This window comes from Hibiscus syriacus, unplaced genomic scaffold, assembly GCF_006381635.1.
Source record: "Hibiscus syriacus cultivar Baekdansim isolate YM2019G1 unplaced genomic scaffold, ASM638163v2 tig00113497_pilon, whole genome shotgun sequence".
Classification (NCBI taxonomy): Eukaryota; Viridiplantae; Streptophyta; class Magnoliopsida; order Malvales; family Malvaceae; genus Hibiscus; species Hibiscus syriacus.
The window spans coordinates 179-27,500 of NW_024063463.1; the positions used below are offsets into that span (position 1 = coordinate 179).

At 30.9% G+C, this 27,322-nt stretch overlaps 1 protein-coding gene and 3 long non-coding RNA genes across 4 annotated transcripts in view; all 4 read right to left on the reverse strand.

Moving 5' to 3' along the window:
- Positions 1 to 3,761: 3,761 nt before the first annotated feature.
- LOC120186442 lies at positions 3,762 to 4,790 on the reverse strand. The gene is made up of 4 exons (XR_005522203.1): positions 4,699 to 4,790; positions 4,465 to 4,566; positions 4,109 to 4,259; positions 3,762 to 3,822 (listed from the first exon to the last, which is right to left on the reverse strand). It is a non-coding gene; the product is annotated as an uncharacterized LOC120186442 (long non-coding RNA).
- A 1,875-nt stretch (positions 4,791 to 6,665) lies between these two features.
- On the reverse strand, positions 6,666 to 7,088 carry LOC120186444. Its single transcript, XR_005522205.1, has 3 exons — positions 6,999 to 7,088; positions 6,796 to 6,892; positions 6,666 to 6,699 (listed from the first exon to the last, which is right to left on the reverse strand). It is a non-coding gene; the product is annotated as an uncharacterized LOC120186444 (long non-coding RNA).
- Positions 7,089 to 8,773: 1,685 nt separating this feature from the next.
- Positions 8,774 to 16,891, reverse strand: LOC120186443. Its single transcript, XR_005522204.1, has 4 exons — positions 16,806 to 16,891; positions 14,838 to 14,996; positions 14,646 to 14,721; positions 8,774 to 8,861 (listed from the first exon to the last, which is right to left on the reverse strand). It is a non-coding gene; the product is annotated as an uncharacterized LOC120186443 (long non-coding RNA).
- A 2,445-nt stretch (positions 16,892 to 19,336) lies between these two features.
- Positions 19,337 to 27,322, reverse strand: part of LOC120186441 (CSC1-like protein HYP1) — an 8,618-nt gene continuing 632 nt past the window's right edge. Inside the window, exons 3-7 of the mRNA XM_039190365.1 lie at positions 26,162 to 26,314; positions 25,747 to 25,810; positions 25,502 to 25,643; positions 19,563 to 19,672; positions 19,337 to 19,348 (exon numbers count right to left, since the gene is read on the reverse strand). Of these exons, the coding sequence (XP_039046296.1) occupies positions 19,337 to 19,348; positions 19,563 to 19,672; positions 25,502 to 25,643; positions 25,747 to 25,810; positions 26,162 to 26,314 (481 nt within the window). The remainder of the gene's footprint in view (positions 19,349 to 19,562; positions 19,673 to 25,501; positions 25,644 to 25,746; positions 25,811 to 26,161; positions 26,315 to 27,322) is intronic.

Below are 27,322 nucleotides of genomic sequence, written 5' to 3' on the forward strand. Positions count from 1 at the left end.
ACAAATAATAATAATAATCTAAAACAAGCAATAATAATCATTGTTCGAATATTATGCAAATATTCATGCACCCGACACCTTACAAATCATCCAAGTTGGGTCTGCCAAAGGCAGAGGCCACTGAATCCAAAGTGGTATCCTTATAACTTGACAACATATCTAATTTATAAGTGGTTTCTTGCCAAGTTTCAACAATTTTTCCATCTCAGTAGACTTGTTAATGGCAGATCCTACTGTAGAGATGGTGTTAAGTGCTCAAAGGTAAAGAGTAGAGCAGTTTAAAAATTGCTTCCTCCTCCTGCAGATTTATACAAATTCAATGTTGATGGTGCTATCACAAAGGATGGGTTGGTTGGTGCATTGGAGGAATCTTACAGATTCAAATGGTTCCACTTTACGTTTTTCAGAAAGTGTTGGATTTGGTCCTCCTCCATTGGCAGAATTGAAGGCAATTAGGAAAGCAACTGAAATTTTCTTTTCCCGGTTTGGGCTAATAAAGGAAGATTGTTCTGGAATCTGACTGCAAAACAGTTGTTGATTGGATACTCACCTTCTTTTGCACCTGTGTATTTTAATAATCTAATTAAGGATATGAGTTTTTGTATTGTCTAGAGCGTTTGATAGTTAAGTTAATTCCTAGGGTTGAAATTGGAGGCTGATAAGTAGCTAAAGAATGGTTGGTTAACTAACTTTTAATTGAGGATGTTTTTTTTGGCATTTTCAGAGGATAGTCTTATCTTTTAATTTGAAGGCATTTTTGGTTGTATGAATTTTATATAAATAAAATGAGGTACTCTTTTCATCTTTCCGCTAGTTGTTCCTTACCTCTCGGAATGATCAATTATGAAGGGGGTTTTAATTAGACCTCAAACTTTTATAAAAAAACAATAAACAAAGAAAATGTCAATCAATCAGATAACTAACAAAAATATTGCACCCTACAGAGAGACACATTGAATCAAACATTATACAAATCAATCATCTAACATCATCTAACACATCGTGTCTTTAAAATCTATAAAGTCACAATCCATCTTAATCCGAATCAAACAATGATATCATTATCCAAATCAAACATTAATAATCCAGTTTGAATTATATAATTTAATTTAAGAATAAATTATCCAATCAACAATGATAATCATTATCCAAATCAACAATGTAATTAAATTAATTTCATTTAAGAATATTTAACATAATTTAAATTAATATATTCTTATGATATTTTATATTATAATTTAAATATTACCTCTAATTTGAAACATCTTCACTGCTCAAAGACAAGTTGACCGCTACGGATGGAGCTCCTAAATGCAAAAGGATTTAGTTAGTAAATTTTCTAAGCTACTTTTCCAAACTTATACAATTAAAACAGTCGAAAGAACTATGTGGCCTATCATAATACATCTGAAAAAACTATACCTTGTGCAGTCTGTGTTTTAAGCCTCTGCTACATATGTTAGTTTTGCTTTAACTGGACAGACAACAATTTCTCATTGTGAGGGGTGATTCTAGTTCTTTCTTTGCCTGAGCATTGCTAGAGTATCACCAGTCTCCTCACCTTTGGATTTCTGCACTCAATACTTAAGTGAAAAAAAATAAACAAGACGATACAATGCGAATCTGAACACATTAAATCTTCAATGTCAGATATAAAACATAAGCATCAAGACATACTCAGATATATGTTTTGTATCAGACGATTTCAAGTTCAATCATAGATTTTCAATTAAGCTTAAAGGAATTGATATGAATACAATTTCAAGTCTCAGTGTTCTCCTTGCCAGGGTTAGGCAATGAACTACATTTACTGTCCCGACTTGACAGTAATGCATAACTATTTTTCAGTTAAAAATAATGCTAAACCATTGAAACATAAGAAAGTTTCGAACTTCAAATTTGGCCATCAATACAACTATTAGATATAGGTTCACATCACTATATCAAAAGAATCTTAGTCAATATAGTCTATGATTTCATGCAAATGCATAACTAAACTTTTTTCGATAAGAAAGGAGGCCTCATTAAAACCCCCTTCATATCCATTGAAATACAAGAAGGTATCTCAATAAACATAGAAAGGAGGAAAAGAGTCAAATGTATAACTAAACTAAAGACTAATTTACACAATTCAATCTATTTATGTAACAAAAGAACTAGAAGCTCAACAGGAAAGAGAAATTATTTAGTAAGAAGTAAGTCTGTAACGTATCATGGTGGTGATCAAAGCTGAGCTTTGATCCTCGTCGCCTATTTGTGGTGAGGGGGTGTTTTTGTACATTCTAGTTATACCTGACGTCCATTACGTCCAAAGGACTATAGAAGGAAAAAGACATCATTTTTCGTTATAGATCTTCTCCATTTCTAGGTTTCTAGAAATATCGTTAAATGATACTAACATTTATGATAAACTATTACTTAATCAGACATTGTTGACAAAAGTTTCTCTCTTATGAAAGAACATTTGAAGGATATTCCTGGTGATAATAGAACCAGCATTGTTTGAAACTTAGATTGCTGCAAACAAAATTCCGTCAACATAAATAAAAAATCTAACAAAAGAGGGTCCAATCTTAACAGTTCAAATGATCAACATCTAAAATGATTATGCCACCATGGTACTAGCATAAACATAATACTTTAAAAGCAGTTCTTTCATCTTACAAAGAAAATTAGGAACTCACAAAAACAGTAAAATCAACAGTATTTTGCTTTGACTTGTCCGAACTATGACCATCCTGAAAAAAAAAGTATTAAGAGTCAGCTTTCAAATTACATCATTAGTCGATCAAATCCTCAACTACCTAGAAACTTTACTCCTCAACGAAATTTACACAAACAATCAAATTTTTAGGAATTTGGTCGAAACTGCATAGGAACTATGAAAAATCTCAAAAAGAACAAGCAATTGCATGCCATTAATTAAGGTTTCAATCTAAAGTACATTAAGGATGATAACAAAGCCCATATTAAGCCCCCAACGCCAGCATTTCAAGCACAAACAATTTTAATCCCCAAAAAACAAATATAATAATTTATAGTTTAAATATTAATATTATGATTTTGATAAATTATATAAATAATTTAATTTAAGAATAAATTAATAAATCAAAGTTTGAAACCATTCAATAAGGGAAACAAATCAAAACACTATAAGCATGTACGAAAATGCTTTATAAAATATTTTAAATAATATAGAATAATCTAATTAATTTAATTTAAGAATATATTAATATAATTTTATAGAATATGATTGGAAATGTCAGCTTCAAAATATGTGATTTTCTTGATTTATAGCCTATTTGAAATGCAAAAACATTAGTACTTTTCTTACTAGTAAAGTAACATTTTACCTGGCTTGTACATGCAACAAATTGCCACTTAGATTACATGGAGTTATCTGCAGCTCCAATTCAATGTTTGATGCAGTAGCAAGAGTTTGACACATTGCACTGGTTAGAGTTGTTAGTTGTGTGATTCCTAAATGCTTAAGCCGGTACAGGCCAGCTTGCATGCGGAAACACATGCATTTCTAACCTCATAGTCTTTCTATATTTTCTCTAAATATTACACATATCAAGGATCATGATAGGATAAAAACAAAGCATCTTGTTTTCATTTCTTTTGTCTAATATATGAAGCAAAAGCATATTCATTTCATATATGCAGAATAAATAAATACATAAAAAAGGGATAGAAATAAAAAATGGTACTTAATAATCTAGCCCTTTGTATTACCACCCAAACTTTCCTTCCAGAATGGTACTCCGGCATGGAATAATATGGTATCTCTTCCATCGTATTGTTGACCATGTGAGAAGCCTGTGCGAAAAAAAGAGAGATAATAAATAACAAGAAGCTTGCTGCAAAATATGAACATGGAAATTCTAGCTAGTAATACCTTCACAATAGGAGTTATAACTTAACCATGAATGATTTTACTTTCAACTGATGGTCAAAAGGAGTGAAAAAAACTGATCACCAAACCCCTGATATAATTTAAATTAGTATATTCTTATAATATTTATAGTTTATAGTTTAAATATTATTATTATATTTATAAATTATATAAATAATTTAATTTAAGAATAAATTAATAAAATTATACCTTGTACAGGTCTGCGTTAAGCCTCTACATATGCTAGTTCTTGCTTTAGCTGGACAGACAATCATTTCTCATTGTGAAGTGGTGATTCTACTCCTTTCTCTGCCTTAAGCATTGCTAGAGTGTGCTCGCCAGTCTCCTCACCTTTGGATTTCTGCATTAAATCTTCAATGTCAGATATATGAACACATTAATTAAGTGAAAGAAATAAACCTGACGATACAGAAAATGAGAATCTGAACACATTAAATCTTCAATGTCAGATATATTATTTCATGCAGCCCCGCCCCTGGCAATGCAGGAGGTCAGGGGGTGCAAGAAGTCAATCAATATAATAAAAAAAGGGTATTGATGCTTACTTGAGAACAAGAATTCCATGCCTTAAAGATCTCTCTAGTTAGAACCATTGGCTCAAGTAAGAAAGGAATCCCAACTACCGTTGAGCAAAATAGCATCTCCATCTGTAAACAAATCATCCATATTCATAAAAATTGCCACTACTTCATTTGCTTATTTATTCCAAGTTTCAAACAAAAAAGAAAGAGAATTTTTAAGGCTAAACCTGTGTTGTTCCTGGAATCATGGATAGTTACCTTTGTAGATTTAAACATAAATTGGACAGGACAGTTAAGGTAAACCAATGAACCCTTGATTAGTCCATGAGAACACCAGATAGTTTTACATGTCTTCCATGGATACACCATTTGTTCATAATAAACCCTTGAAGCCGTATCAATATCAGGTAAACAAATCCTTGTATAAAAGTAAAATAGGAGGAACAAAATAGGAGAAATTATGAAGAATAATCCTGAATTGAAAGCCTATTATAAACATTCCTGCAATAAAAAAATAACACAACGATTGTCATAGTAAAAAAAGAATTTAAATAAAACGACAGTTAACTGAAGAAAGCAATCTGAATCACTAGACCAAAGGCGTCAACATGTGAAAGCAATGAAAATAGAAATAAATAGAAACTATTTTTACAAACAGTAATACAAAAATACAATGTCCTAAATTTTATTTTCGTATTTTTTCTTAGTAAGCAAACACAGAGAAACGTAGCAAAAGAGAAACCAAACCAGACATACATGAAAGGGAATTGGTCACATGCAGAACCGAGAAACCTTTGCAAATGAAATAACGGGTTCAAAACAACACTAACATGTAATCAGAAAAGAAAACCCAAATGTCAACAATTTATTAGATTTAGGTAAAAAAACAAAATCCCTAATCTGTCATCAGAATATAATCAAATTTTTAAAAAACCCAGAAAAAATTCATCACAAATATAATCTAACAAAAGTATAAATTAAAAGAAAAACGTAACAATACAAGAATTGGGTAAAAGAAACTAACCTGAGAATCTAAAGAATTGATTGATATAATCAATGGGCAAGTTTCTTAAATGGGTGATGGGTAGTGCTCAGTTTTTATTTTTATAGATGGATTTCAACCGTTGGCTTAGGATAAAAGGGTAATTATACTAAATTCTTATGATATTTATAATAATATTATATTATAAACTATATAAACAATTTAATTTAAGAATAAATTAATTTAATTTTAAAATAAATTATATAAAAATATTTAAATAATATTATAATAATTTAAATTATTTATGTTAAGAACATATTAATATAATTTAAATATTAATATTATTATATAGGGCAGGATCCAATTATAATGTGTAAAACTCTTTTAATTTATACCATTTTAAGACCATTTGATGAGAGAAATTAAAGACTGACATTATCGTGGAAAATGAAAAGATATTCACTAAAAAAACGAATTAATCTCAATCTTTGATTTCTCTCAATCCAATGGCTCTAAAAATGTGTAAAACTAAAAGAGTTTTACATAGTGTAAATGGATCTTAATCCTTATTATTTAAAAATTATATTAATTAATTAATTTAAGAATAAATTATATAAAAATATTATAATAATTTAAATCAATTTAATTTAAGAATATATTATAATTTAAAATTATAATTTAAATATTAATATATGGGCAAGATCCAATTATAGTGTAAAAGCTCTTTAGTTTTACACCATTTTAGGACCATTGAATGAAAGAAATTAAAGACTAAGATTAACCATGGAAAATGAACAGATATTCACTAAAAAACGAATTAATCTCAACCTTTGATTTCTCTCAATCCAATGAGACTAAAAAGATGCAAACATAAAAGAGTTTTACACAATATAAGTGTATCTTAATCCTTATATATTTATAAATTATATAATTAATTTAATTTAAGAATAATTATATAAAATATTTAAATAATATTAGAATAATTTATTTTAAGAATATATTAATATAATTTAAATTAATATATTCTTATGATATTTATAATTTATAATATATTATCATTATATTTATAAATAATATCATAGTAAATGTCGAGGATTTTCCTAATGTGAATGAAAAAGAAAAACACAAGGACAATAGATTGTGACACTTACATTTTCTTCAACTATGAGAGCCGAGAAACAGAGAACCAATTTGTCGCGTGATTCACAAAGATTCCTTTTCTTCTGCATATTGACTTCTTCGTTGTAGGATATTCCTTGTTGTGAACTGGCAAATGTCTACAAATGAAGCAATAACTTAATGAAATTTCCATGAGCATGAAAAGGTGAAGTTTGTAAAGAAACTAGAATAAACTGGATGAAACTTCAGCATACCCTCTTAAAACACTTGTTTTTTGCTTCCTTGAGATTCTGACTTTTCATTAGGCAACTTAGAAGAAGCATGGAGAGGGCACAACATTACAAAGTTATCCTATTGTGATCCAAAAAAATATACACTCGTTAACAAGGAACATAGTCTTTAACTTCGCAAAAATCATATGAAGTCCAGAAAACTGCCCAATCTGTATATCACTTACAGTATCCCACTGGCATTGTGAGACTAATTTTGCACAGGGAACAGGGAAACTCTTACGACAACTCTTTTCGAAACAGCCGAACGCTGCAGCTTTGAGTCTGTAACAGGAGCATTTATTTTACTTCTGGAGTTCATTTTCAAAATAAACATTAGGAGCCCTGAAAAAATAACATTATTATATATTAAAATTATCGAAACTCTACCGAAAGAGCCTATTCGGTTATGAACACTTTTACCATTCAGTGCAGTTCTTGTGCGAATGTATGACCTTAGAGCCACCATTGTAATCTTGAGGAACAGGTCTGCCTTCATAGTACTTAACCATCTCTCCTGTAGCCTGCAATTTTGTATAGCAAATAACTTCATCAATTTGATTGAAAGATGGGCAGTTTTAGTCATATCATAAACTTGACAGGAATACTAAACCTCAAAGTCTTCTATTGAAAGACAAAAAACATTGTGTTTTATTTGTAATGGTCTCACATTTACACAAGGTCGCTTCATTTGCTAAAGGCAACTTATTTACTGTTGAACCATGACCATCTGAAATTTTAACAATGGGACTCCATTAACCTTTTCAGTTAGTTTCCTAAAGCCATATTACTATTTCCTTGCTGCTGTTGATCTTCAACCAACCCACTTTTTGTGTAACCGCTAAAAGAAACTTTCATCTTTTTCTTACAACATGAGGTTTTTTTCACTTTTTAATCTTGTAGTCAACTTTACTTCCCAAGCACGTTTAATTGATCCTTTTCTAACATGTTTGGCACCACTTTCATGAGCCAAGGGTGGAGTGGAGTGGAGTGGAAATGAGGGCTTCTGTTGAATCATATTTTCATTTGTCGGACTTCATTAGATAAAAGAACCTATTACTGCCAGTGCAAAGATAGATAAAAAAGGCTCATCAACTATTAACATCAGATCAAAAGACAAATGATGAAGACTTAATTAGATAACTCAAACCTGCCACTTGGGATTACTAAAGCATACGGAACGGTCTTTTCAAACTTTGAGCAGCTATTTTCTTCCATTATGTGTTACAAGGCATTTTTCAGTGTTTAAACCGTCGGGGTACATTGCTTTCTCAAATTTCCCACAAATCATAAAGCCATCTCTAAATATTACAAGAATTCTGTAGTTACTTGAGCAACACATGAGAACATAATCACTGCTGAGATAACACATTAAAGTTTGAATATAAGGTAAAGAAATGAAGTATAGAAACACAAATGTTCTTAGAGGTCAGAAATCCTCACTATAAGAGTCAAGGGTACTTGAAAAACGAACTTATGAATAAAAACCCTTCAGCTAAAACTTCAGTTGGATATCCTAAACAAGATGGTCAATCAAGTTTGATATATCAGTAATGTAAGACCTGGTACCACAAAGTAAACTTCAAGAATTCTCAGAATGGCAGCAACAGAACTAACACATGAACAGTACGTCCTATAATCAGGGATAGTATTGAGGTCACAGAGCTTTCTGTTTTTCAAATAACGGTCAACTCTGAAGTTTGGCTTAGTAGGTTTCTAAGGAGCCATTAGGAAACTCCAAATGAATCATGTAGCATCCTTTATTCATTTAAGAGGATTTTGTAGTCAAGGAAAGCATAATGATGTCACTGTCATCAAGCCTAGACTAGAGAGTAAACAAGAACGTCCTAAGGCTTGAGCCTTGTCAAGTTTATTTGTTAAAAGAATATGATGCACGATAGTGCTTAACACACTTCAAATCTTAAGCTGATATGTACGTCTACTTACCATGGGAAACTGAGAAAGGTATAGTGTATTTCATTGGTATAACATGACGTACTTCTTGTTCAATCTTAAAACCCTTGATGTTGCCATCAGAATCTCCAACATACCTACAAATTCAGAAATTAAATCGATATGAAAAATTCAATTGTCGCATGTGCTCTCTTGAAAGTTGAAATAACCTACAGTAGAGCAAAAAACCGAAGCTAGACTTGCATGTAGGGACCAGTTTGCATAACTGCAAAAGAAGTAATTCTTCTTTAAAGACATATACATGAGACAAGAGCCTATTTTCTGAGTCCCAAACCTACATTACAATTTTCATAAAAATTAATTCCCAGAGGAAATAGAGAAAAGAAGACATATTTATAGGTAAAGTATAGAGCAAGAAGACATATTTGTTTGTAAAAGTAGACATATATATAGAACTACTTTTACAAACAAATAATATAAAAATACAATGTCCTAAATTTTATTTTTCATAATTTTTTAGAAAGCAAAGACAGAGAAAAACATAAAAAGAGAAACCAAACCAGGCATACATGAAAGGGAATTGGTCACATGCAGAACCGACAAACCTTTGCAAATGAAATAACGGTTTAAAACAACACAAACATGTAATCAGAAAAGAAAACCCAAAATGTCAACAGTTTATTAGATTTAGGTAAAAAAAACAAAATCCCAAATATATAATCAGAAAATAAATCAAATTTTTAAAAAACCCAAAAAAATCAAGAAGCACAACCGCATCTACATTCATCACAATGTATTTTTGATAAGAAGTGGAGGTCTCGTTAGAAACTAGAACACCATAAGGTGTTCCAGAAATCAGCGGAAGGAAGAAAAGAGTGCCTCCAAATTTTATTAATAAAAGAGTAGTACAATGCATATGATTACAACCGAACTTACCCCCCATACAATAGATAAAACCAAAAAACGAGAAAAAAAGCAAAACCAAACCAAAACTCCCTATCTTAGCCAATTCCAGACTTTGCTAAAATGTCTGCCTCTAAGTTTGCTAGCCTAGCTATCCAACGAATAACGCCCTCCAAGTTCCTTATCTTATCCGCAATTTCTTAATCCACTCCACAGACAACTTACTATCACTCTCAATAATCAACAGTCTCTTAGAGCACCACCTATAAGATTCAAAGAAAATTAAACCATGTTTAATGGCCTTTAATTCCATTAAAGAAGGACCCGGACCAGCAGCTTCTTGAAAAGATCCTAACAATGTGCCAGACTCGTCTCTTAGAATCCCGCCTAAACCGCTAGCCTTTCAATCACCATTAATAACAGCATCCACGTTCAGCTTTAGAAATCCCATAGGGGGATGGGACTAGGAAATATGATTTACTATCGGACTTTTTGGAATAAAACATAAATCTCCAAGAGATGGATCATTAATGAGGGAATCCATCGAAATGGAAATGTTAGTGAATTTAGCTAAGAAACAATATGCAAAACTGAACCTTGCTGTGAAAAACATTTGAATCAGATCGAACACTCCCCTCTAAAAAACAATGGCATTCCTACATTTCCAAATTGTCCACAAAACTACACCAGGAATAAAGGTCCAAATAGTTGAATGAGGCACCAATTCCTCCCAAGTAGAAAAAAAGTAGTGTGCATTTTCATGTATGACAATTTATATTTTCCACAAATTCATAAACCTATTCCACAATCCCCACACAGCAGTGCAAGAGAACAAATGCGAGGAAGACTCCAAATCCAACTTGCATAAAGGACACAAAAGATCCAATATCCCCGTACACCTCTCTTTACTAATTCAGCCCTTACAGCTAGTTTTGATGAACAACTTTAATCTAAAATTGTATTTGCTACAACTATTATTCATCACAATGTATAATCTAAAAAAAAGTGTAAATTAAAAGAAAAACGTAACAGATCTAAGAATTGGGTAAAGAAACTAACCTGAGAATCCAAAGAATTGATTAATAGAGTCAAGGGGTACATTTCTTAAGAATATGTTAATATAATTTAATTATTAATATTATTACATAGGGCATGACCAATTACACTATGTAAAATTCTTTTAGTTTTACATCATTTTAGGACCATTGGATGAGATAAATTTAAAGACTGAGATTAATCGTGGAAATGAACAGATATTCACTAAAAAACGAGTTGATCTCAACCTTTGATTTCTCTCAATCAAATGGCAATAAAAGGTGTAAAACTAAAAGAGTTTTACATAATGTAAATAGATCCTACTCTTTTAAGTTCTTGACGATATCCAAGAGTGGTCGAATGATAATATTGTGGGGCTCGTCAAGTACGACGAGGTCGTAGGCATTGATCAACGTCATCGTCGTTGTCATCTTGTAGAGGTGTACCAACACACTTTGTCCCTATACATCATTATTCAAATCAACCAAAAATCATGCACCCACACACCTTAACAAAATATACAAATGATAATGCCCCTATACCCTTGCACATCATTCAAAAACTAAGTTTCCCAAAAGCACTGAAATTATAGCACACCATCGAAAGTGAAATCCACCAAAATGGCAGATGCCCTTAAATCCGAAGCAACATTCACTCCATCGATTAAATACACTGGACTTCCCTATCAATTCCAACCCAATATAAAATAACCTGAATACATCACATAAATTCTAAGTTTGATATTAACACATTTTACTTAGCATTTTCTGAACAAAATACCAGAAAATCAATAATCGTAAAACATTCATGCTCGCAATAAATAGAGAAATATCAGTCAATCAAATTAGTCAAACAAATATAACACCCTATAAAGACACATTGATAAAATATTCTAAGGGCGAACCAAACAATAATAGGCATAATCGAAATTTATTCAAATGATCATGCATCGCAGAAATGGGGTCCGTCACAAAAACATATACCATTAAATTCGAAATTCAAAGTGACATTCACCCCGTCCTATGAATTCACTGAATTTCTCTTATCAATCTAAACCTTATATAACATGATAATATATTTCATTCGAATTTTTATCAGATCCGAATGTAAGAATATTATATATACAAATAATTCAAATACATCACATAATTCTTAGTACAATATATTAACAAATTTACATAACGTTTTTCGAGCAAAATACCAGACAACTAATAATCGCAAACAATCAATCTCGCAATAAACAAAGAAATAACACCCAATCAAAAAACTCACAAACCAAATATAACACCCTATAGGGACATGCCTTGACAAAATCAAACAACGATAATCATATTCCAAATATTATACAAATAATCATAGACCCATACACCTTACAGACCATTCAAAGTGGGGCTCGACACAAAGGCAAAGGCCATTGATTTTGAAGTGACATTCACTATGTCGAGTGAATACATTGAACTATCATCAAGACTCAATATAACATGATAACATATTTCACTCGAACGCTAATCTGATCCAAATGTAAAAATATTAAATATAAAATAATTCAAATGCATCGCATAAATTCCAAGTCCGATATATCAACATATTTCACACAGTATTTTCCGAACAAAATATCAGATAATCATTAATTGCAAAATAATCATGCGCGCAATAAATAAAGAAATTTTAATTAATCAGATAACTCACAAACAAAATATAACACCCTATAAATACACACCTTGACAAAATATTCTAACAGCGACCAAAAATTCCCAGTCTTTAAAGTGTAAAATCACAATTCACATCATAGCCCGAAACAACAATAAAAATCATATTCCAAATTAAACATTAATAATCAGAGTCTGAATACTATACAAACGATCAAGCACATATACACCTTACTGTTCGAAGAGTAAAGTCCGAGAACCACTCTAATTACAACACACCATCCAAAGTGTGGTCCACCAAAAAGCCATATGCCCCTAAATCTGAAGTTACATTCACCCTATGGAGTGAATACACTAAAACTTCTATATCAATCCCAACCCAATATAAATTGATAACATATTTCATCTAATGGAAGAATATTACATATACAAATAATACAAATGCACCGCAAAAATTCTATGTTTGAAATATAAAAATATTTAACATAACATTTTCCGAACAAAAAAACAAACATTCTCATAATAAAAAAAAATGTCAGTCAATTAGATAACTCGGAAAAAAAATACAACACCATAAAGAGATACACCGTGTGAAAATATTATAACAACGACCAACGATTTGCACAATGTCTTTAAAAAGCATAAAATCACAATTCATATCATAGTCCATATCAACCAATAATAATCATAATCCAAATCAAACATTAATCAGTCCTAATATTATGCAAATGATCATGCACCCATACGACTTACACATCGTTCGAAGAGTAAATTTCCAGAACCACTCTAACTCCAATAGACCATCCGAAGTATGATTCGCTAGCAAAGCATAAACCCTTGAATTCGAAGTGAATTTCACCCCATCGAATAAATACACGAAACTTCCCCTATCAATCTCAACCCAATAAAACATTATAACAAATTTCATCTAAGTGTAAGCATATTACATATACAAATAATCCGAATACATCACATAAATTCTAAGTCTGATATATCAATATATTTCACGTAGCATTTTTCGAACAAAATACCAGACAACAAATAATCGCAAAACAATCATGATCGTAATAAACAGTGAATATGTAAGTCAATCAGAAACCTTACAAACAAAGTAAACATCCTATAGTGACACACCTTGACAAAAAGATTCACACGGTATCTTTAAAGTGCATAAAGTCACAATTCACATCATAGATCGAATCAAACAATGATAATCACAGTCTGAATATTATGTAAATAATAATGCACCGATACGCCTTACACACCGTCCGAAACGTATGTTCCATAGATCCACTAACTACAACACACCATCTGAAGTAGGGTCTGCCACAAAGACAAAGGCCTCTTAATTCGAAGTGACATTCAACATCAAGCGAATACACTAAACTTCCCCTATCAATCCAAACCCAATATAACATGATAACATATTTCATTCGAATTTTGATCTAATTCGAATGTAAAATATTACATATACAAATAATCTAAATGCATCGCATAAATTCTAAATCTGATATATCAACATATTTCACATAACATTTTCAAACAAAAAATAATAATAATAATAATAATATAAAACAAGCAATAATAATCATTGTTCGAATATTATGCAAATAATCATGCACCCGTTCACCTTTCAAATCATCCGAAGTGCAGAGGCCACTGAATCCAAAGAGACATCCTTGTATAACTTGACAACATATATCATCAGAATTTTAATTTTATCCGAATGTAAGAATATTACATATATAAATAATCCAAATGCATTGCCTAATTTTTAAGTTCGATATATCAACATTTGACAAGACATTTTCCAAACAAATACCATACAATCAATAATCTCAAAACAATTATGCTCACAATAAACAAAGAAAATGTCGATCAATCAGATAACTAACAAAAAAAATATTGCACCCTACAGAGAGACGTTGAATCAAACATTATACAATTCACATCATAATTCACATAATCTACACATCGTGTCTTTAAAATCTATAAAGTCACAATTCACATCATAATCCGAATCAAACAATGATAATCATTATCCAAATCAAACATTAATCCGAGTTTGAATTATATAATTTAATTTAAGAATAAATCATCCAAATCAAACAATGATAATCATTATCTAAATCAAACAATGATAATTTAAATTAATTTCATTTAAGAATATATTAACATAATTTAAATTAATATATTCTTATGATATTTTATAATTTAAATATTATTATTATATTTATAAATTATATAATAATTTAATTTAAGAATAAATTAATAAATCAGAGTTTAAAAACCAATCAGTAAGGAAAACAAATCAAAACATTATAAGCAACGTACCATTGTTCTCTTGTTTCAAGTATACCAAACATCTTCACTGCTCAAAGACAAGTTGAGGGCGTACGGATTGGAGCTCCTAAGATGCAAAAGGAATTTAGTAAGTAAATTTTCTAAGTTATTTTTCCAAACTTGTACAATTAAAACAGTCGAAGAACTATGTGGCCCATCATAATACATCTGAAAAAACTATACCTTGTGCAGGTCTGTGTTTTAAGCCTCTGCTACATATGCTAGTTTTTTCTTTAACTGGACAGACAACAATTTCTCATTGTGGAGGGGTGATTCTAGTTCTTCTTTCTCTACCATGAGCATTGGTAGAGTGTGCTCGCCAGTCTCCTCACCTTTGGATTTCTGCATGCACTCAATACTTAAGTGAAAGAAATAAACCAGACGATACAGAAAATGCGAATCTAAACACATTAAATCTTCAATGTCAGATATATAAAACAGAAGAATTCAAGACATACTCAGAGTATGTGTTTTGTATCAGAGGATTTCAAGTTCAACCATAGATTTTCAATTAAGCTTAAATGGAATTGATATTGAATACAGATTTCGAGTCTCGAGTGTTCTCCTTGCCAGGGTTAGGCAATGAACTACATTTACTGTCTCGTACTTGACAGTAATGCATAACTATTTTCACTTAAAAATAATGTTAAACCATTGAAACATACGAAAGTTTCGAACTTCAAATTTGGCCATCAATGCAACTATTAGATATAGGTTCACATCACTATCTCAAAAAGAATCTTAGTCAATATAGTCTATGATTTCATGCAAATGCATAACTAAACTTTTTTCGATAAGAAAGGGAGGTCTCATTAAAACCCCCTTCATATCCATTGAAATACAAGAATGTATCTCAATAAACATAGAAATGAGGAAAAGAGTGCCTCAAATGTATAACTAAACTAAAGACTAATTTACACAATTCAATCTATTTATGTAACAATAGAACTAGAAGCTTAACAGGAAAAAGAAATTATATAGTAAGAAGTAAGTCTGTAGCGTATCCCGGTGGTGGATCAAAGCTGAGCTTTGACCCTCATCGCCTATTTGTGGTGAGGGGGTGTTTTGTACATTCTAGTTATACCTGACGTCCATTACGTCCAAAGGACTATAGAAGGAAAAAGACATCATTTTTCGGTTATAGATCTTCTCCATTTCTAGGTTTCTAGAAATATCGTTAAATGATACTAACATTTATGATAAACTATTTACTTAATCAGACATTGTTGACAAAAGTTTCTCTCTTATGAAAGAACATTTGAAGGATATTCCTGGTGATAATAGAACCAGGCATTGTTTGAAACTTAGATTGCTGCAAACAAATTCCGTCAACACAAATAAAAATCTAACAAAAGAGGGTCCAATCTTAACAATTCAAAATGAATCAACATCTACAGCGATTATGCCACCATGGTACTAGCATAAATATAATACTTTAAAAGCAGTTCTTTCATCTTAAAGAAAAGGTTAGGAACTCACAAAAACAGTAAAATCAACAGTATTTTGCTTTGACTTGTCTGAACTATGACCATACTGAAAAAAGTATAAGAGTCAGCTTTCAAATTACATATCATTAGTCGATCAAATCCTCAACTACCTAGAAACTTTACTCCTCTAACGAAATTTACACAAACAATCAAGTTTTTAGGAATTTGGGCGGAAACTGCATAGGAACTATGAAAATCTCAAAAAGAACAAGCAATTGCATGCCATTAATTAAGGTTTCAATCTAAAAGAACATTAAGGATGATAACAAAGCCCATATATTAACCCTCAACGCCAGCATTTCAAGCACAAACAATTTTAATCCCCAAAAAACAATTATAATAATTTATAGTTTAAATATTAATATTATGATTTTGATAAATTATATAAATAATTTAATTTAATTTAATTTAAGAACAAATTAATAAATCAAAGTTTAAAAACCATTCAATAAGGGAAACAAATCAGAACACTATAAGCAATGTACGGAAAATGCTTTATAAAAATATTTTAAATAATATTAGAATAATCTAAATTAATTTAATTTAAGAATATATTAATATAATTGTATAGAATGTGATTGGAAATGTTAGCTTCAAAATATGTGATTTTCTTGATTTATAGCCTATTTGAAACGCAAAAACATTAGTAGAAGTAACATTTTACCTGGGTTGTACATGCAACAAAATTGCCACTTAGATTCCACGGAGTTATCTGCAGCTCCAATTCAATGTTTGATGCAGTAGCAAGAGTTGACACATTACTGGTTAGAGTTGTTAGTTGTGTGATTCCTAAATGCTTAAGCCGGTACAGGCCAGCTTGCATGCTTTCATAGGCACACACATGTACAAGATTGAGAAAAGAAATAATCAAGATAGATGAAATATGCGGAAACACATGCATTTCTAACCTCATAGTCTTTCTATATTTTCTCTAAATATTACACATATCAAGGATCATGATAGGATAAAAACAAAGCATCTTGTTTTTCATTTCTTTTGTCTAATATATGAAGCAAAAGCATATTCATTTCATATATGCAAAATAAATAAATAAAGGGATAGAAATAAAAAAAGATACTTAATGATCTAGCCCTTTGTATTACCACCCAAACTTTCCTTCCAAGAATGGTACTCCAGCACGGAATAATATGGTATCTCTTCCTTTGTATTGTTGACCATGTGAGAAGCCTGTGCAAAAAAAAAGAGCATAAATAACAAGAAAGCTTGCAGCAAAATATTGAACATGTGAATTCTAGCCAGTAATACCTTCACAATAGGAGTTCTAAACTTAACCATGAATGATTTTACTTTCAACAGTGATGGTCAAAAGGAGTGAATAAACTGATCACCAAACCCCAGATATAATTTAATTTAGTATATTCTTATAATATTTTATAGTTTATAGTTTAAATATTATTATTATATTTATAAATTATATAAATAATTTAATTTAAGAATAAATTAATAAAATTATACCTTGTACAGTCTGCGTTAAGCCTCTGCATATGCTAGTTCTTGCTTTAGCTGGACAGACAACCATTTCTCATTGTGAAGTGGTGATTCTACTCCTTTCTCTGCCTTAAGCATTGCTAGAGTGTGCTCGCCAGTCTCCTCACCTTTGGATTTCTGCATTAAATCTTCAATGTCAGATATATGAACACATTAAACTTAAGTGAAAGAAATAAACCTGACGATACAGAAAATGAGAATCTGAACACATTAAATCTTCAATGTCAGATATATTATTTCATGCAGCCCCGCCCCTGGCAATGCAGGAGGTCAGGGGGTGCAAGAAAGAAGTCAATCAATATAATAAAAAAAGGGTATTGCTGCTTACTTGAGAACAAGAATTCCATGCCTTAAAGATCTCTCTAGTTAGAACCATTGGCTCAAGTAAGAAAGGAATCCCAACTACCGTTGAGCAAAATAGCATCTCCCTCTGTAAACAAATCATCCATATTCATAAAAATTGCCACTACTTCATTTTCTTATTTATTCCAAGTTTCAAACAAAAAAAAAGAGAATTTTTAAGGCTAAACCTGTGTTGTTCCTGGATTCATGGATAGTTACCTTTGTAGATTTAAAGATAAATTGGACAGGACAGTTAAGGTAAACCAATGAACCGTTGATTAGTCCATGAGAACACCAAATAGTTTCACATGTCTTCCATGGTTACACCATTTGTTTCATAATAAACCCTTGAAGCCGTATCAATATCAGGTAAACAAATCCTTGTATAAAAGTAAAATATCATCCATATTTGAAATGTTTCAAAGATTTTAAGTCAAGAAAAAACCAAAATTAGAAGGAACAAAATAGGAGAAATTATGAAGAATAATCCTGAATTGAAAGCCTATTATAAACATATTCCTGCAGTAAAAAAAATAGCACATCGATTGTCATAGTAAAAAAATTTTAAATAAAAAAAGACAGTTAACTGAAGAAAGCAATCTGAATCACTAGACCAAAGGCATCAACATGTGAAAGCAATGAAAATAGAAATACATAGAAACTATTTTTACAAACAAGTAATACAAATATACAAGTCTTTTTCCCATGTGCTCTCAATAATGCATAAAAACACTATGGGAACGACTGCTAATAATTACCGTCTATGGACATAAATCCAAAACATGTAAGTTTTAGATGTAGAAACAACTGAAAATAGACGGAAGCGTTTGTCCACCCAAATTTCCTGCACAAGCACCAGTAGCACTGTTGGTTTCTAAAAAGATAAATCAAGGAATTAATCCATTTTCTCTACTTGTTATGTCAAATGTAGAACCAAATAAAATAAATTATAAGAAGTCCGTTCCTCAAACTTAAAACTGAAAAAATTACACAAATTGGTAACAAGAACATAGTGAAGAAAGTGATTTATAAAAGAAAAGGCAACACTTTCTCAATAGAAAAGAAGCTGCAGATAAACAGGATATCATTTTGACTTGGGATAAGCATCAACAAGCTTAAAATAACATATACTGGTCCTCTCGTTACCTAACATTAAGCCACTTTCACATTTGCATTAACATAAGCATTTCATTGAACAAAAAAAACATTGAATTAGTTTACAAAAAAAAAGCCAATATGGAAAAGAAAAATAAAATTAGCAAACAGCATTAACATTTATATAATTGACCAAGTTAATCTAAGAAAACAAACTACCTAAAATTATAGAAGTTCAAAGACAACTTTTCATCCCTGGAGCTACAAGGTCAAACAGGAACACTAGTTTCATTATGAAACTTTAGAACAGAGACACATACGTCCGTCAACGAATTATGAATTATCTTGAACCTTCCAACAACGGTAATATAATAGACAACATATCCGGTGGTGCTTTGTAAATATCCTCAAAAATAACCCAAAATTCATTCAAAACAGCCCGAAGATACCACAAATAAGTCAGATCCAAACAAACCTGAGAAAGTGATCCAGGCTGCAACCTAAATTCACGAGGTTGCTCAGTATGAACGTAACTCCCAACCAATGTTTTTCTGTCAATATGATCATCCATGTGAATAGAAAACACTACAAAAAGAAGCATATCATGAGCAAGAAACAAAAACTGGTGAGGAAGCAGACAAGAACGAAAGAACGATACAGCTCCCAAAATAAATATATAAATACTTTTTATTAACCAAAAATCTCTGGTGATTTTAGTCCAATGTCCCATAATGTTATAAAAGAGGCTTAATATACTTTTATGCCTAAACTATACTTCAAATTGACTTTTAGTGCCTAAAGAATTTTTTGTTAAAAATAGGTGTCGAATGTTTTCTCCGTTATACTTTTAAGTACCTACCATTAAAAAAACAGTGAAGTAACACATGTCACGTAAAAAAATCAAAAAGATATAAACATGACACATGTCACAACGGTTTTTTTTAACGGTAAGCACCTAAAAGTGTAACTGAGAAGACGTTAGGCACCTACTTTTAACGAAAAATTCTTTAGGCACCACAAATCAATTTGAGGTATAATTTAGACACCTAAAAATATATTAAGCCTAAAAAACATGGAGAATACTACAGAGCAGAAAATAAACACTCAAAAATATGATATAAGCATATAATTATATAATTATAGATACTTTCTATTAACCAAAAAATAAATATATAGATACTTTCTATTAACCGAAAATCTCCAGTGATTTTAGCCCAATGTTACATTTCAATCAGCCAAGCCTCTGAAAGGAGTCAAAAAAGAAAAGAAAAAATACAAAATTATTCAAGAACTGTCTATCATAAAATGGAAACTATTTAAGATATGTTTGTCATAAACAAATTGTTAAAAAGACAAACCGCAAAAAACAAGAATGTGCTTCTTCAGCCCCAACACCAACTTTGAGATGATTCTGTCATTCATATTCAAGATTACAGATAGTATTCGGATACCACACCATCTTATATGTCTGAGATATCCTTCTCAAACTTGGTTATAAAATCAGGAGAAATGAGGACTTAACATTTTATGTTTCCTTCATGTTAATAAATAAATAAATAAATGAAGTCCTATTAAGAAATGTAATATTGGCATGAAGAATTAGTCGAATGTAGAAACTAGAGAACTTAAAATAATTATTCTACTGCAATGGTAAACAATATGGGAAAGGAATCATAGAAAGGAAATGGGTCAAAACTAGGCAAATTCAAAATAATACAGAACACCATAATAGCTAAAAACTAACTTTAACCGTATCTTTCACGCCTGGGTTGTTAAAATTTTCAATCACATCCATCTAAAAAACCAAAAGAAAATTTTCCTCAATTATTAATACAAAAGGGACGACTGAAGTTACATTGTGATGTCCTTCCGAAGCATGAACAGAAAGTTGTTCCTCTCGATAATCTGAGAGGTGCAGGATGTTGTATAAGATATTAATATGTGTATGGACAGCAAGGTAAAAGGAGATACCTTTTCTGATTGAAAAATCATTATGAATTGATTATTTACTGCCAAAGTGAACCGTGCAAAACTACTCCAAAGAAATTCAAAACCAAGAATATGAATACTCAACTACTATCTCCAAAACAGAAAATCAAGAGGAAAAGGGTAAGTATTATCAACAAGGGAATGAGCAATGTACCTATAGAAGTTATCAATCTTCCAAGTGAATCTTGATGAAGGAGGATCCTGCACAAAGGTATTTACGGTCCGTGTTATCAAATTGAAAAATCAAAACTCCTTCCAGTGATTCCCACATTAAACAAGAACAATATCGTGGGAGGTTGCATTGACGTAAAGTGATAAAGAAAATCAAAAGAAGTGAAATACATAAAGAAATCAAATTAAAGATAACGGAAAGAAACTCCAAATGCATCAAATTGGTTAACTGAAAAGAAAAAAAGAAAGATAGAATGAGAATGTGGGCTATGAAATTGACAGGGTTAGGGAATCTATCTCTGTGGGGGTGAATTTATAGAGAATTATCAGAAAGTATAATTTTGTAATTTGTTACCGTTACAACACATGGGTTATAAAATTACAGTTACTAAGCAATGCTGATTACTATGGAAACAAAAGCAATAAAAGAAAACTAAATCAGAAGCATTTGAAAACCTAAAGAAATCAAAATTGAAAATGATTGAAAAATCATTATGAATTGATTATTTACTGCCAAAGTGAACCGTGCCTAACTACTCCAAAGAAATTCAAACCCAAGAATATGAATACTCAACTACTATCTCCAAAACAGAAAATCAAGAGGAAAAGGGTAAGTATTATCAACAAGGGATGAGAATGTACCTAGAGAAGTTATCAATCTTCCAAGTGAATCTTGATGAAGGAGGATCCTGCACAAAGGTATTTACGGTCTGGGTTATCAAATTGAAAAATCAAAAACTCTTTCCAGTGATTCCCACAATAAACAAGAACAATATCGTGGGAGGTTGCATTGACGTAAAGTGATAAAGAAAATCAAAAGAAGTGAAATACATAAAGAAATCAAAATTAAAGATAACGGAAAGAAACTCCAAATGCATCAAATTGGTTAACTGAAAAGAAAAAAAAGATAGAATGAGAATGTGGGCTATGAAATTGACAGGGTTAGGGAATCTATCTCTGTGGGTGAATTTATAGAGAATTATCAGAAAGTATAATTTTGTAATTTGTTACCGTTACAACACATGGGTTATAAAATTACAGTTACTAAGCAATGCTGATTACTATGGAAACAAAAAGCAATAAAAGAAAACTAAATCAGAAGCATTTGAAAACCTAAAGAAATCAAAATTGAAAATGATTGAAAATCATTATGAATTGATTATTTACTGCCAAAGTGAACCGTGCCTAACTACTCCAAAGAAATTCAAACCCAAGAATATGAATACTCAACTACTATCTCCAAAACAGAAAATCAAGAGGAAAAGGGTAAGTATTATCACAAGGGGATGAGCAATGTACCTAAGAAGTTATCAATCTTCCAAGTGAATCTTGATGAAGGAGGATCCTGCACAAAGGTATTTACGGTCTGGGTTATCAAATTGAAAAATCAAAAACTCCTTCCAGTGATTCCCACAATAAACAAGAATAATATCGTGGGAGGTTGCATTGACGTAAAGTGATAAAGAAAATCAGAAGCAGTGAAATACATAAAGAAATCAAAATTAAAGATAACGGAAAGAAACTCCAAATGCATCAAATTGGTCAACTGAAAAGAAAAAAGAAAGATAGAATGAGACTGTGGGCTATGAAATTGAGAGGGTTAGGGATCTATCTCTGTGAGGGTGAATTTATAGAGAATTATCAGAAAGTATAATTTAGTAATTTGTTACCGTTACAACACATGGGTTATAAAATTACAGTTACTAAGCAATGCTAATTACTATGGAAACAAAAAGTAATAAAAGAAAACTAAATCAAAGCATTTGAAAACCTAAAGAAATCAAAATTGAAAATGATACTTCAAATTAGTAAATAAAAAAAAAAAGAAAGATAGGAAGAACCTCGATGGATGAATTTATTCTACTCTGTGAGAGAAGCCACTAATATTGAGATGCGATCGATAATGGAGACGATGAAATAGCAGGAACACCTTTTAAAAAAAAGATTGATTTGGAGAAAAAATTAAAGATATTGTCTTAAAACTATTTAAAATAGTTATAAATAAAATATTAAAAATTTCTCAACTATTATAACAATTTGTGTTTGGATTTAAGGTAATTGTTTTATATAATGATTAGATAAAGTTTGAACTGTAAAATATTATTAATATTATTAACTATTATTTGAAATAAAAAATTAAATCGATAACATCTTATTAATCAGTGTGATCAACTTAAAGTAGAGATATTTAAATAATAGATTAACTACACATATGATTACTTATGTTTGTACTTCATCTACTTTTGGTCACTGATTTCAGAAAACATAAGATATTGTCACTTTCGTTTTTATTTAATTAAGATGTGGTAACCCCGAGTTAATTGCCGTTAACAGCAGTTAAATATTTTGATATAATCATATATTTGGTTCATATTATTTACATATTCTCTCAATTTAGTCATACTTTTAAATCTATTATGTGAGTTTGTCAACTATAAGATTTATTCGACTAATGTAGATGATAAAGTAAGTTTGATTATATTATTTATCATTTATCATTTTATCACATTCTCTTATATATTTGGTCACTCTAATCACTTATAAATTTGTTTTATTATCGTTTTATCAATTTAATTTTTGTCAAAATAATTATAAAATTCACAAACTTTAACATTTATCTCTTTCTTTCTTAGAGGGCTAAATATTTTGTCGGGTTTAATGGTTTTGCACGTGATCAACCAAAAAATAAATAGTAAGAAACATTCTTTCAATAAGAAAAATAATATATTATGAAACTAACTTCATCATAACATCATCGATAGAGATTTGAGCATTAGGTAAATAAAATTTTGACTTGATGATTTTCATTGATTTTGAATGAATTTTGAGAAAAACAAAATTATTGATAAGAAAATGGGGATAAAAGGTAAACATTGTTATACCATCTATTTCATGTACGTTGGTAGATGATAATTGAAAGGATTTAAAATCTTTTTATAAAGAAAAAAACACATCATAACTATGTTAAAATATTAATGGTTTGATGACTAAAAATGAATTAAAAAGCTTTAGCGTGTACATTGTTTATTTTTTTAGTGTATTCGTATTCATTTAAATTTCTAATATCGTGTACATGCTCGATTATTTATTTTTAAAGATGTTCTTATTCATTTGTTTAGTGTTAGCGAACGTGTTCATGCTCTTCATGCTTCATAGTTTAAACACTGAAACTCATCATGCGTTCAATTTAGTTCCAAAATCAATATTTAACGTATAAAAATAAAATAAAAGGGAAAGAAGAATCGGAAAAATGAGCATATAAACGAGATAAAAACTAAGCTTATGAATGTGCCAATAAACGAACTTTCAAATGAATTTGTTCATGAACATAAATAGACTAAACACACCTCGTATTCGTTTATTTATTAAATAAACATAAAATTTTTATTCATACTTATTTATTTAATCGAATAAACAAATACTATACGAACAATTTATTAAACACTCAATTTATTTGTTCGTTTTGTTTTGAGTGACCTCTTCCAAAATCCATGAAATGAAGATCAAGATAGACATGCAATATTACACATATACAAACTAAAAACATCATGGCTTTGCAAAATCCACACCATCCCTAATCTTTATGTACATCATTGCAGCAACAACTTTATGAAAGACATAGTGTGTTTGGATTTATTTTGATTGTTGGTTCGTTCTTTAATTTTTTTCCCCACTTGACACCATCTTATAGTTATTATGTTTTCAATATTTAATTGGGCTTTTTTTCCCCTTTTTCTTGTAATGTGTTTTATATGTATAATTAATTTGTGTATAATTGTTTTGGTTTCAGAATGTTGATCGGTTGGATAGTGAGATCATATATGATTAGGACTTTGACTATGATTACTTTGGCTTCAAAACCCTTGAGAGATCTTATCTCTTGAAGGTTCAAGGGAAGGTTATAGAAAGGCCTCAGCACATGTTAATGAGAGTTACCGTTGGAATCTATAAGGATGATATTGATTCTGCTGTAAAAACTTATCAGATGTCCCAAAGATGGTTCACTCATGCTTCTCCCGCACTTTTCAATGTTGTGTAAGGAAACAATTGAGTTCCCCTAATCAAATGCCATTGTTTATTCAATTCTTTTATGTACATGATTAGCTCTCTTTGGATTGTGTTGTGGTAGTTGAGCAGCTGCTTCCTGGTGTGCATGAAAGATGATAGTTTTGAAGGAATATATGAACTCGATTAGTTTTTTTAAAATCAGATTAAGTATTTAGGGTTTTTAGAAGATATGTTGAAGGATGATACTCTGTGAAAAAGTTGTCAACAACTTCACTGAAGCTGCTACCAGATGGGCAGGAATACCGCGAACTAATATTGTGAACTGATGTGACTGAGCTTTGGAAGAATAGAAATAGGCAATTCTTTTCAATGAAATATAGCTATACTCCTGCAAGGTACCGTATCACCAAAATTAAAGCTTCATTCGATTTTTATATGAAACAACAACCTTGTTGGCAAGAGAGGAAAAATATAAATAAAATATTGCTTACGTAATACAGAAGACAGCAGACAACTAAGGTGAAAACATAGTCAGCGCAAAAGTGAACCCATAACCTTAAGAATGGCAAAAACTTATAGTCAGCATTTCCTCGACTTTATGAATCCAAAAGCCTGTTATGAAATAATGAATTGTATATATTCACAAAATCTAACAATTATCAATCATGGACTTTGGAAGAACTACTACTTAGAATGAAATAAACAGCTGAAAAGGAGAAACCACTAGGGAAGCAATCGGAAAAGCTCAATCATGAACTTACACAGAAATCTTCACACATGAAAGGAAAGAAAGATTTTATTCGTGTCTTGGCCACAACAACCATTTTAACTTTGATCCAACAATAATAATTGAGCTGTTTTAGCATCAGACACTGAAAATACGTTAACCAACTACGTAATAATTACATGTTTGAACCATCATTCACATTTGAAATACTGAATGACTCCAGAGTCTTGTTCGACAAATTAGAAAAATCATATGCTAACTGACTCCCCCCAAAGTTAACTGGCAGAAGAATAAAGATTCCAATGACAAAGGCAATGATAAACACTTTCACACTGCATTAAAATAAAAGCCCAAAATTAGTTTAAGATGACATGCAGAAAGATCCATATGAAATGTAACAGTAAAGCAATATGGTTTTATATGCCGCAGACATATCAAGTTCATCCTCTCAATAATGGTTTTCTTTTTCCAGGAAATATTATAGTTAAAAAAACAAATCTAATTTTGAACATGAAGCGCTCTTTTAACTTTTGTTGGGATCAATCTTGGTCTTTGCTTCTTGTTTTTCACTCTATACTCGATATTGAGTAACCAGCCGGGTAATATCACAGTATATTCGCCTCGGTTATTCGGTGAAAGAAAAACTGAGCAGGAGGACGAGTTCAACTTGGAAAGACTGTTGCCATCACTTGGCTGGTTGAAAAGGGCATGACAACCATCTGAAGATGAACTATTGTCGATTACAGGCTTGGATGCTGTCGTGTTTATACGCATATTATGTTTTCTGGTAATTTTGATTTCTTATTATGTTTCTTTAGGGGCTAAAATAACAACTTTACTGTCTGTAGTTACGTTGCTTCCACTCATCATTTTATTGAATTACTCACTTTTGACATCCGTGTATTACACATATCTGGACATAGGTATAGGGGCATGACTCTATCCCCCCTCCCCTCAAAATTCATGAACAAACTTAGAAAAAAGTTGAAAATGCTCATGATGGATATACGTACATGTTCATGTTGGATATATGAACATGCTCATGTTGGATATACATACCCGTATGAATCATTCACACTCAAGTTTAATGTTTCCCGTACGTCTCAAGTCCGGAGTCCCAAAACTAACTGAAAAGTAATGGGTAAGTCTAACATGATAGCCATGCAGTTTTCACTCAATCAAACAGAAGATATATCTTGATTGTCCAATTCATCTGAATTTGTTGGCTTATGTCTTCCAATTCATGCATTACCAATTTACCACAATGAAATTATGAAGGTAAAACATCATTGAGCGTTGTCAGTGAATGCCAATCAAAGAAATGATTGAGTTTGAGAAGG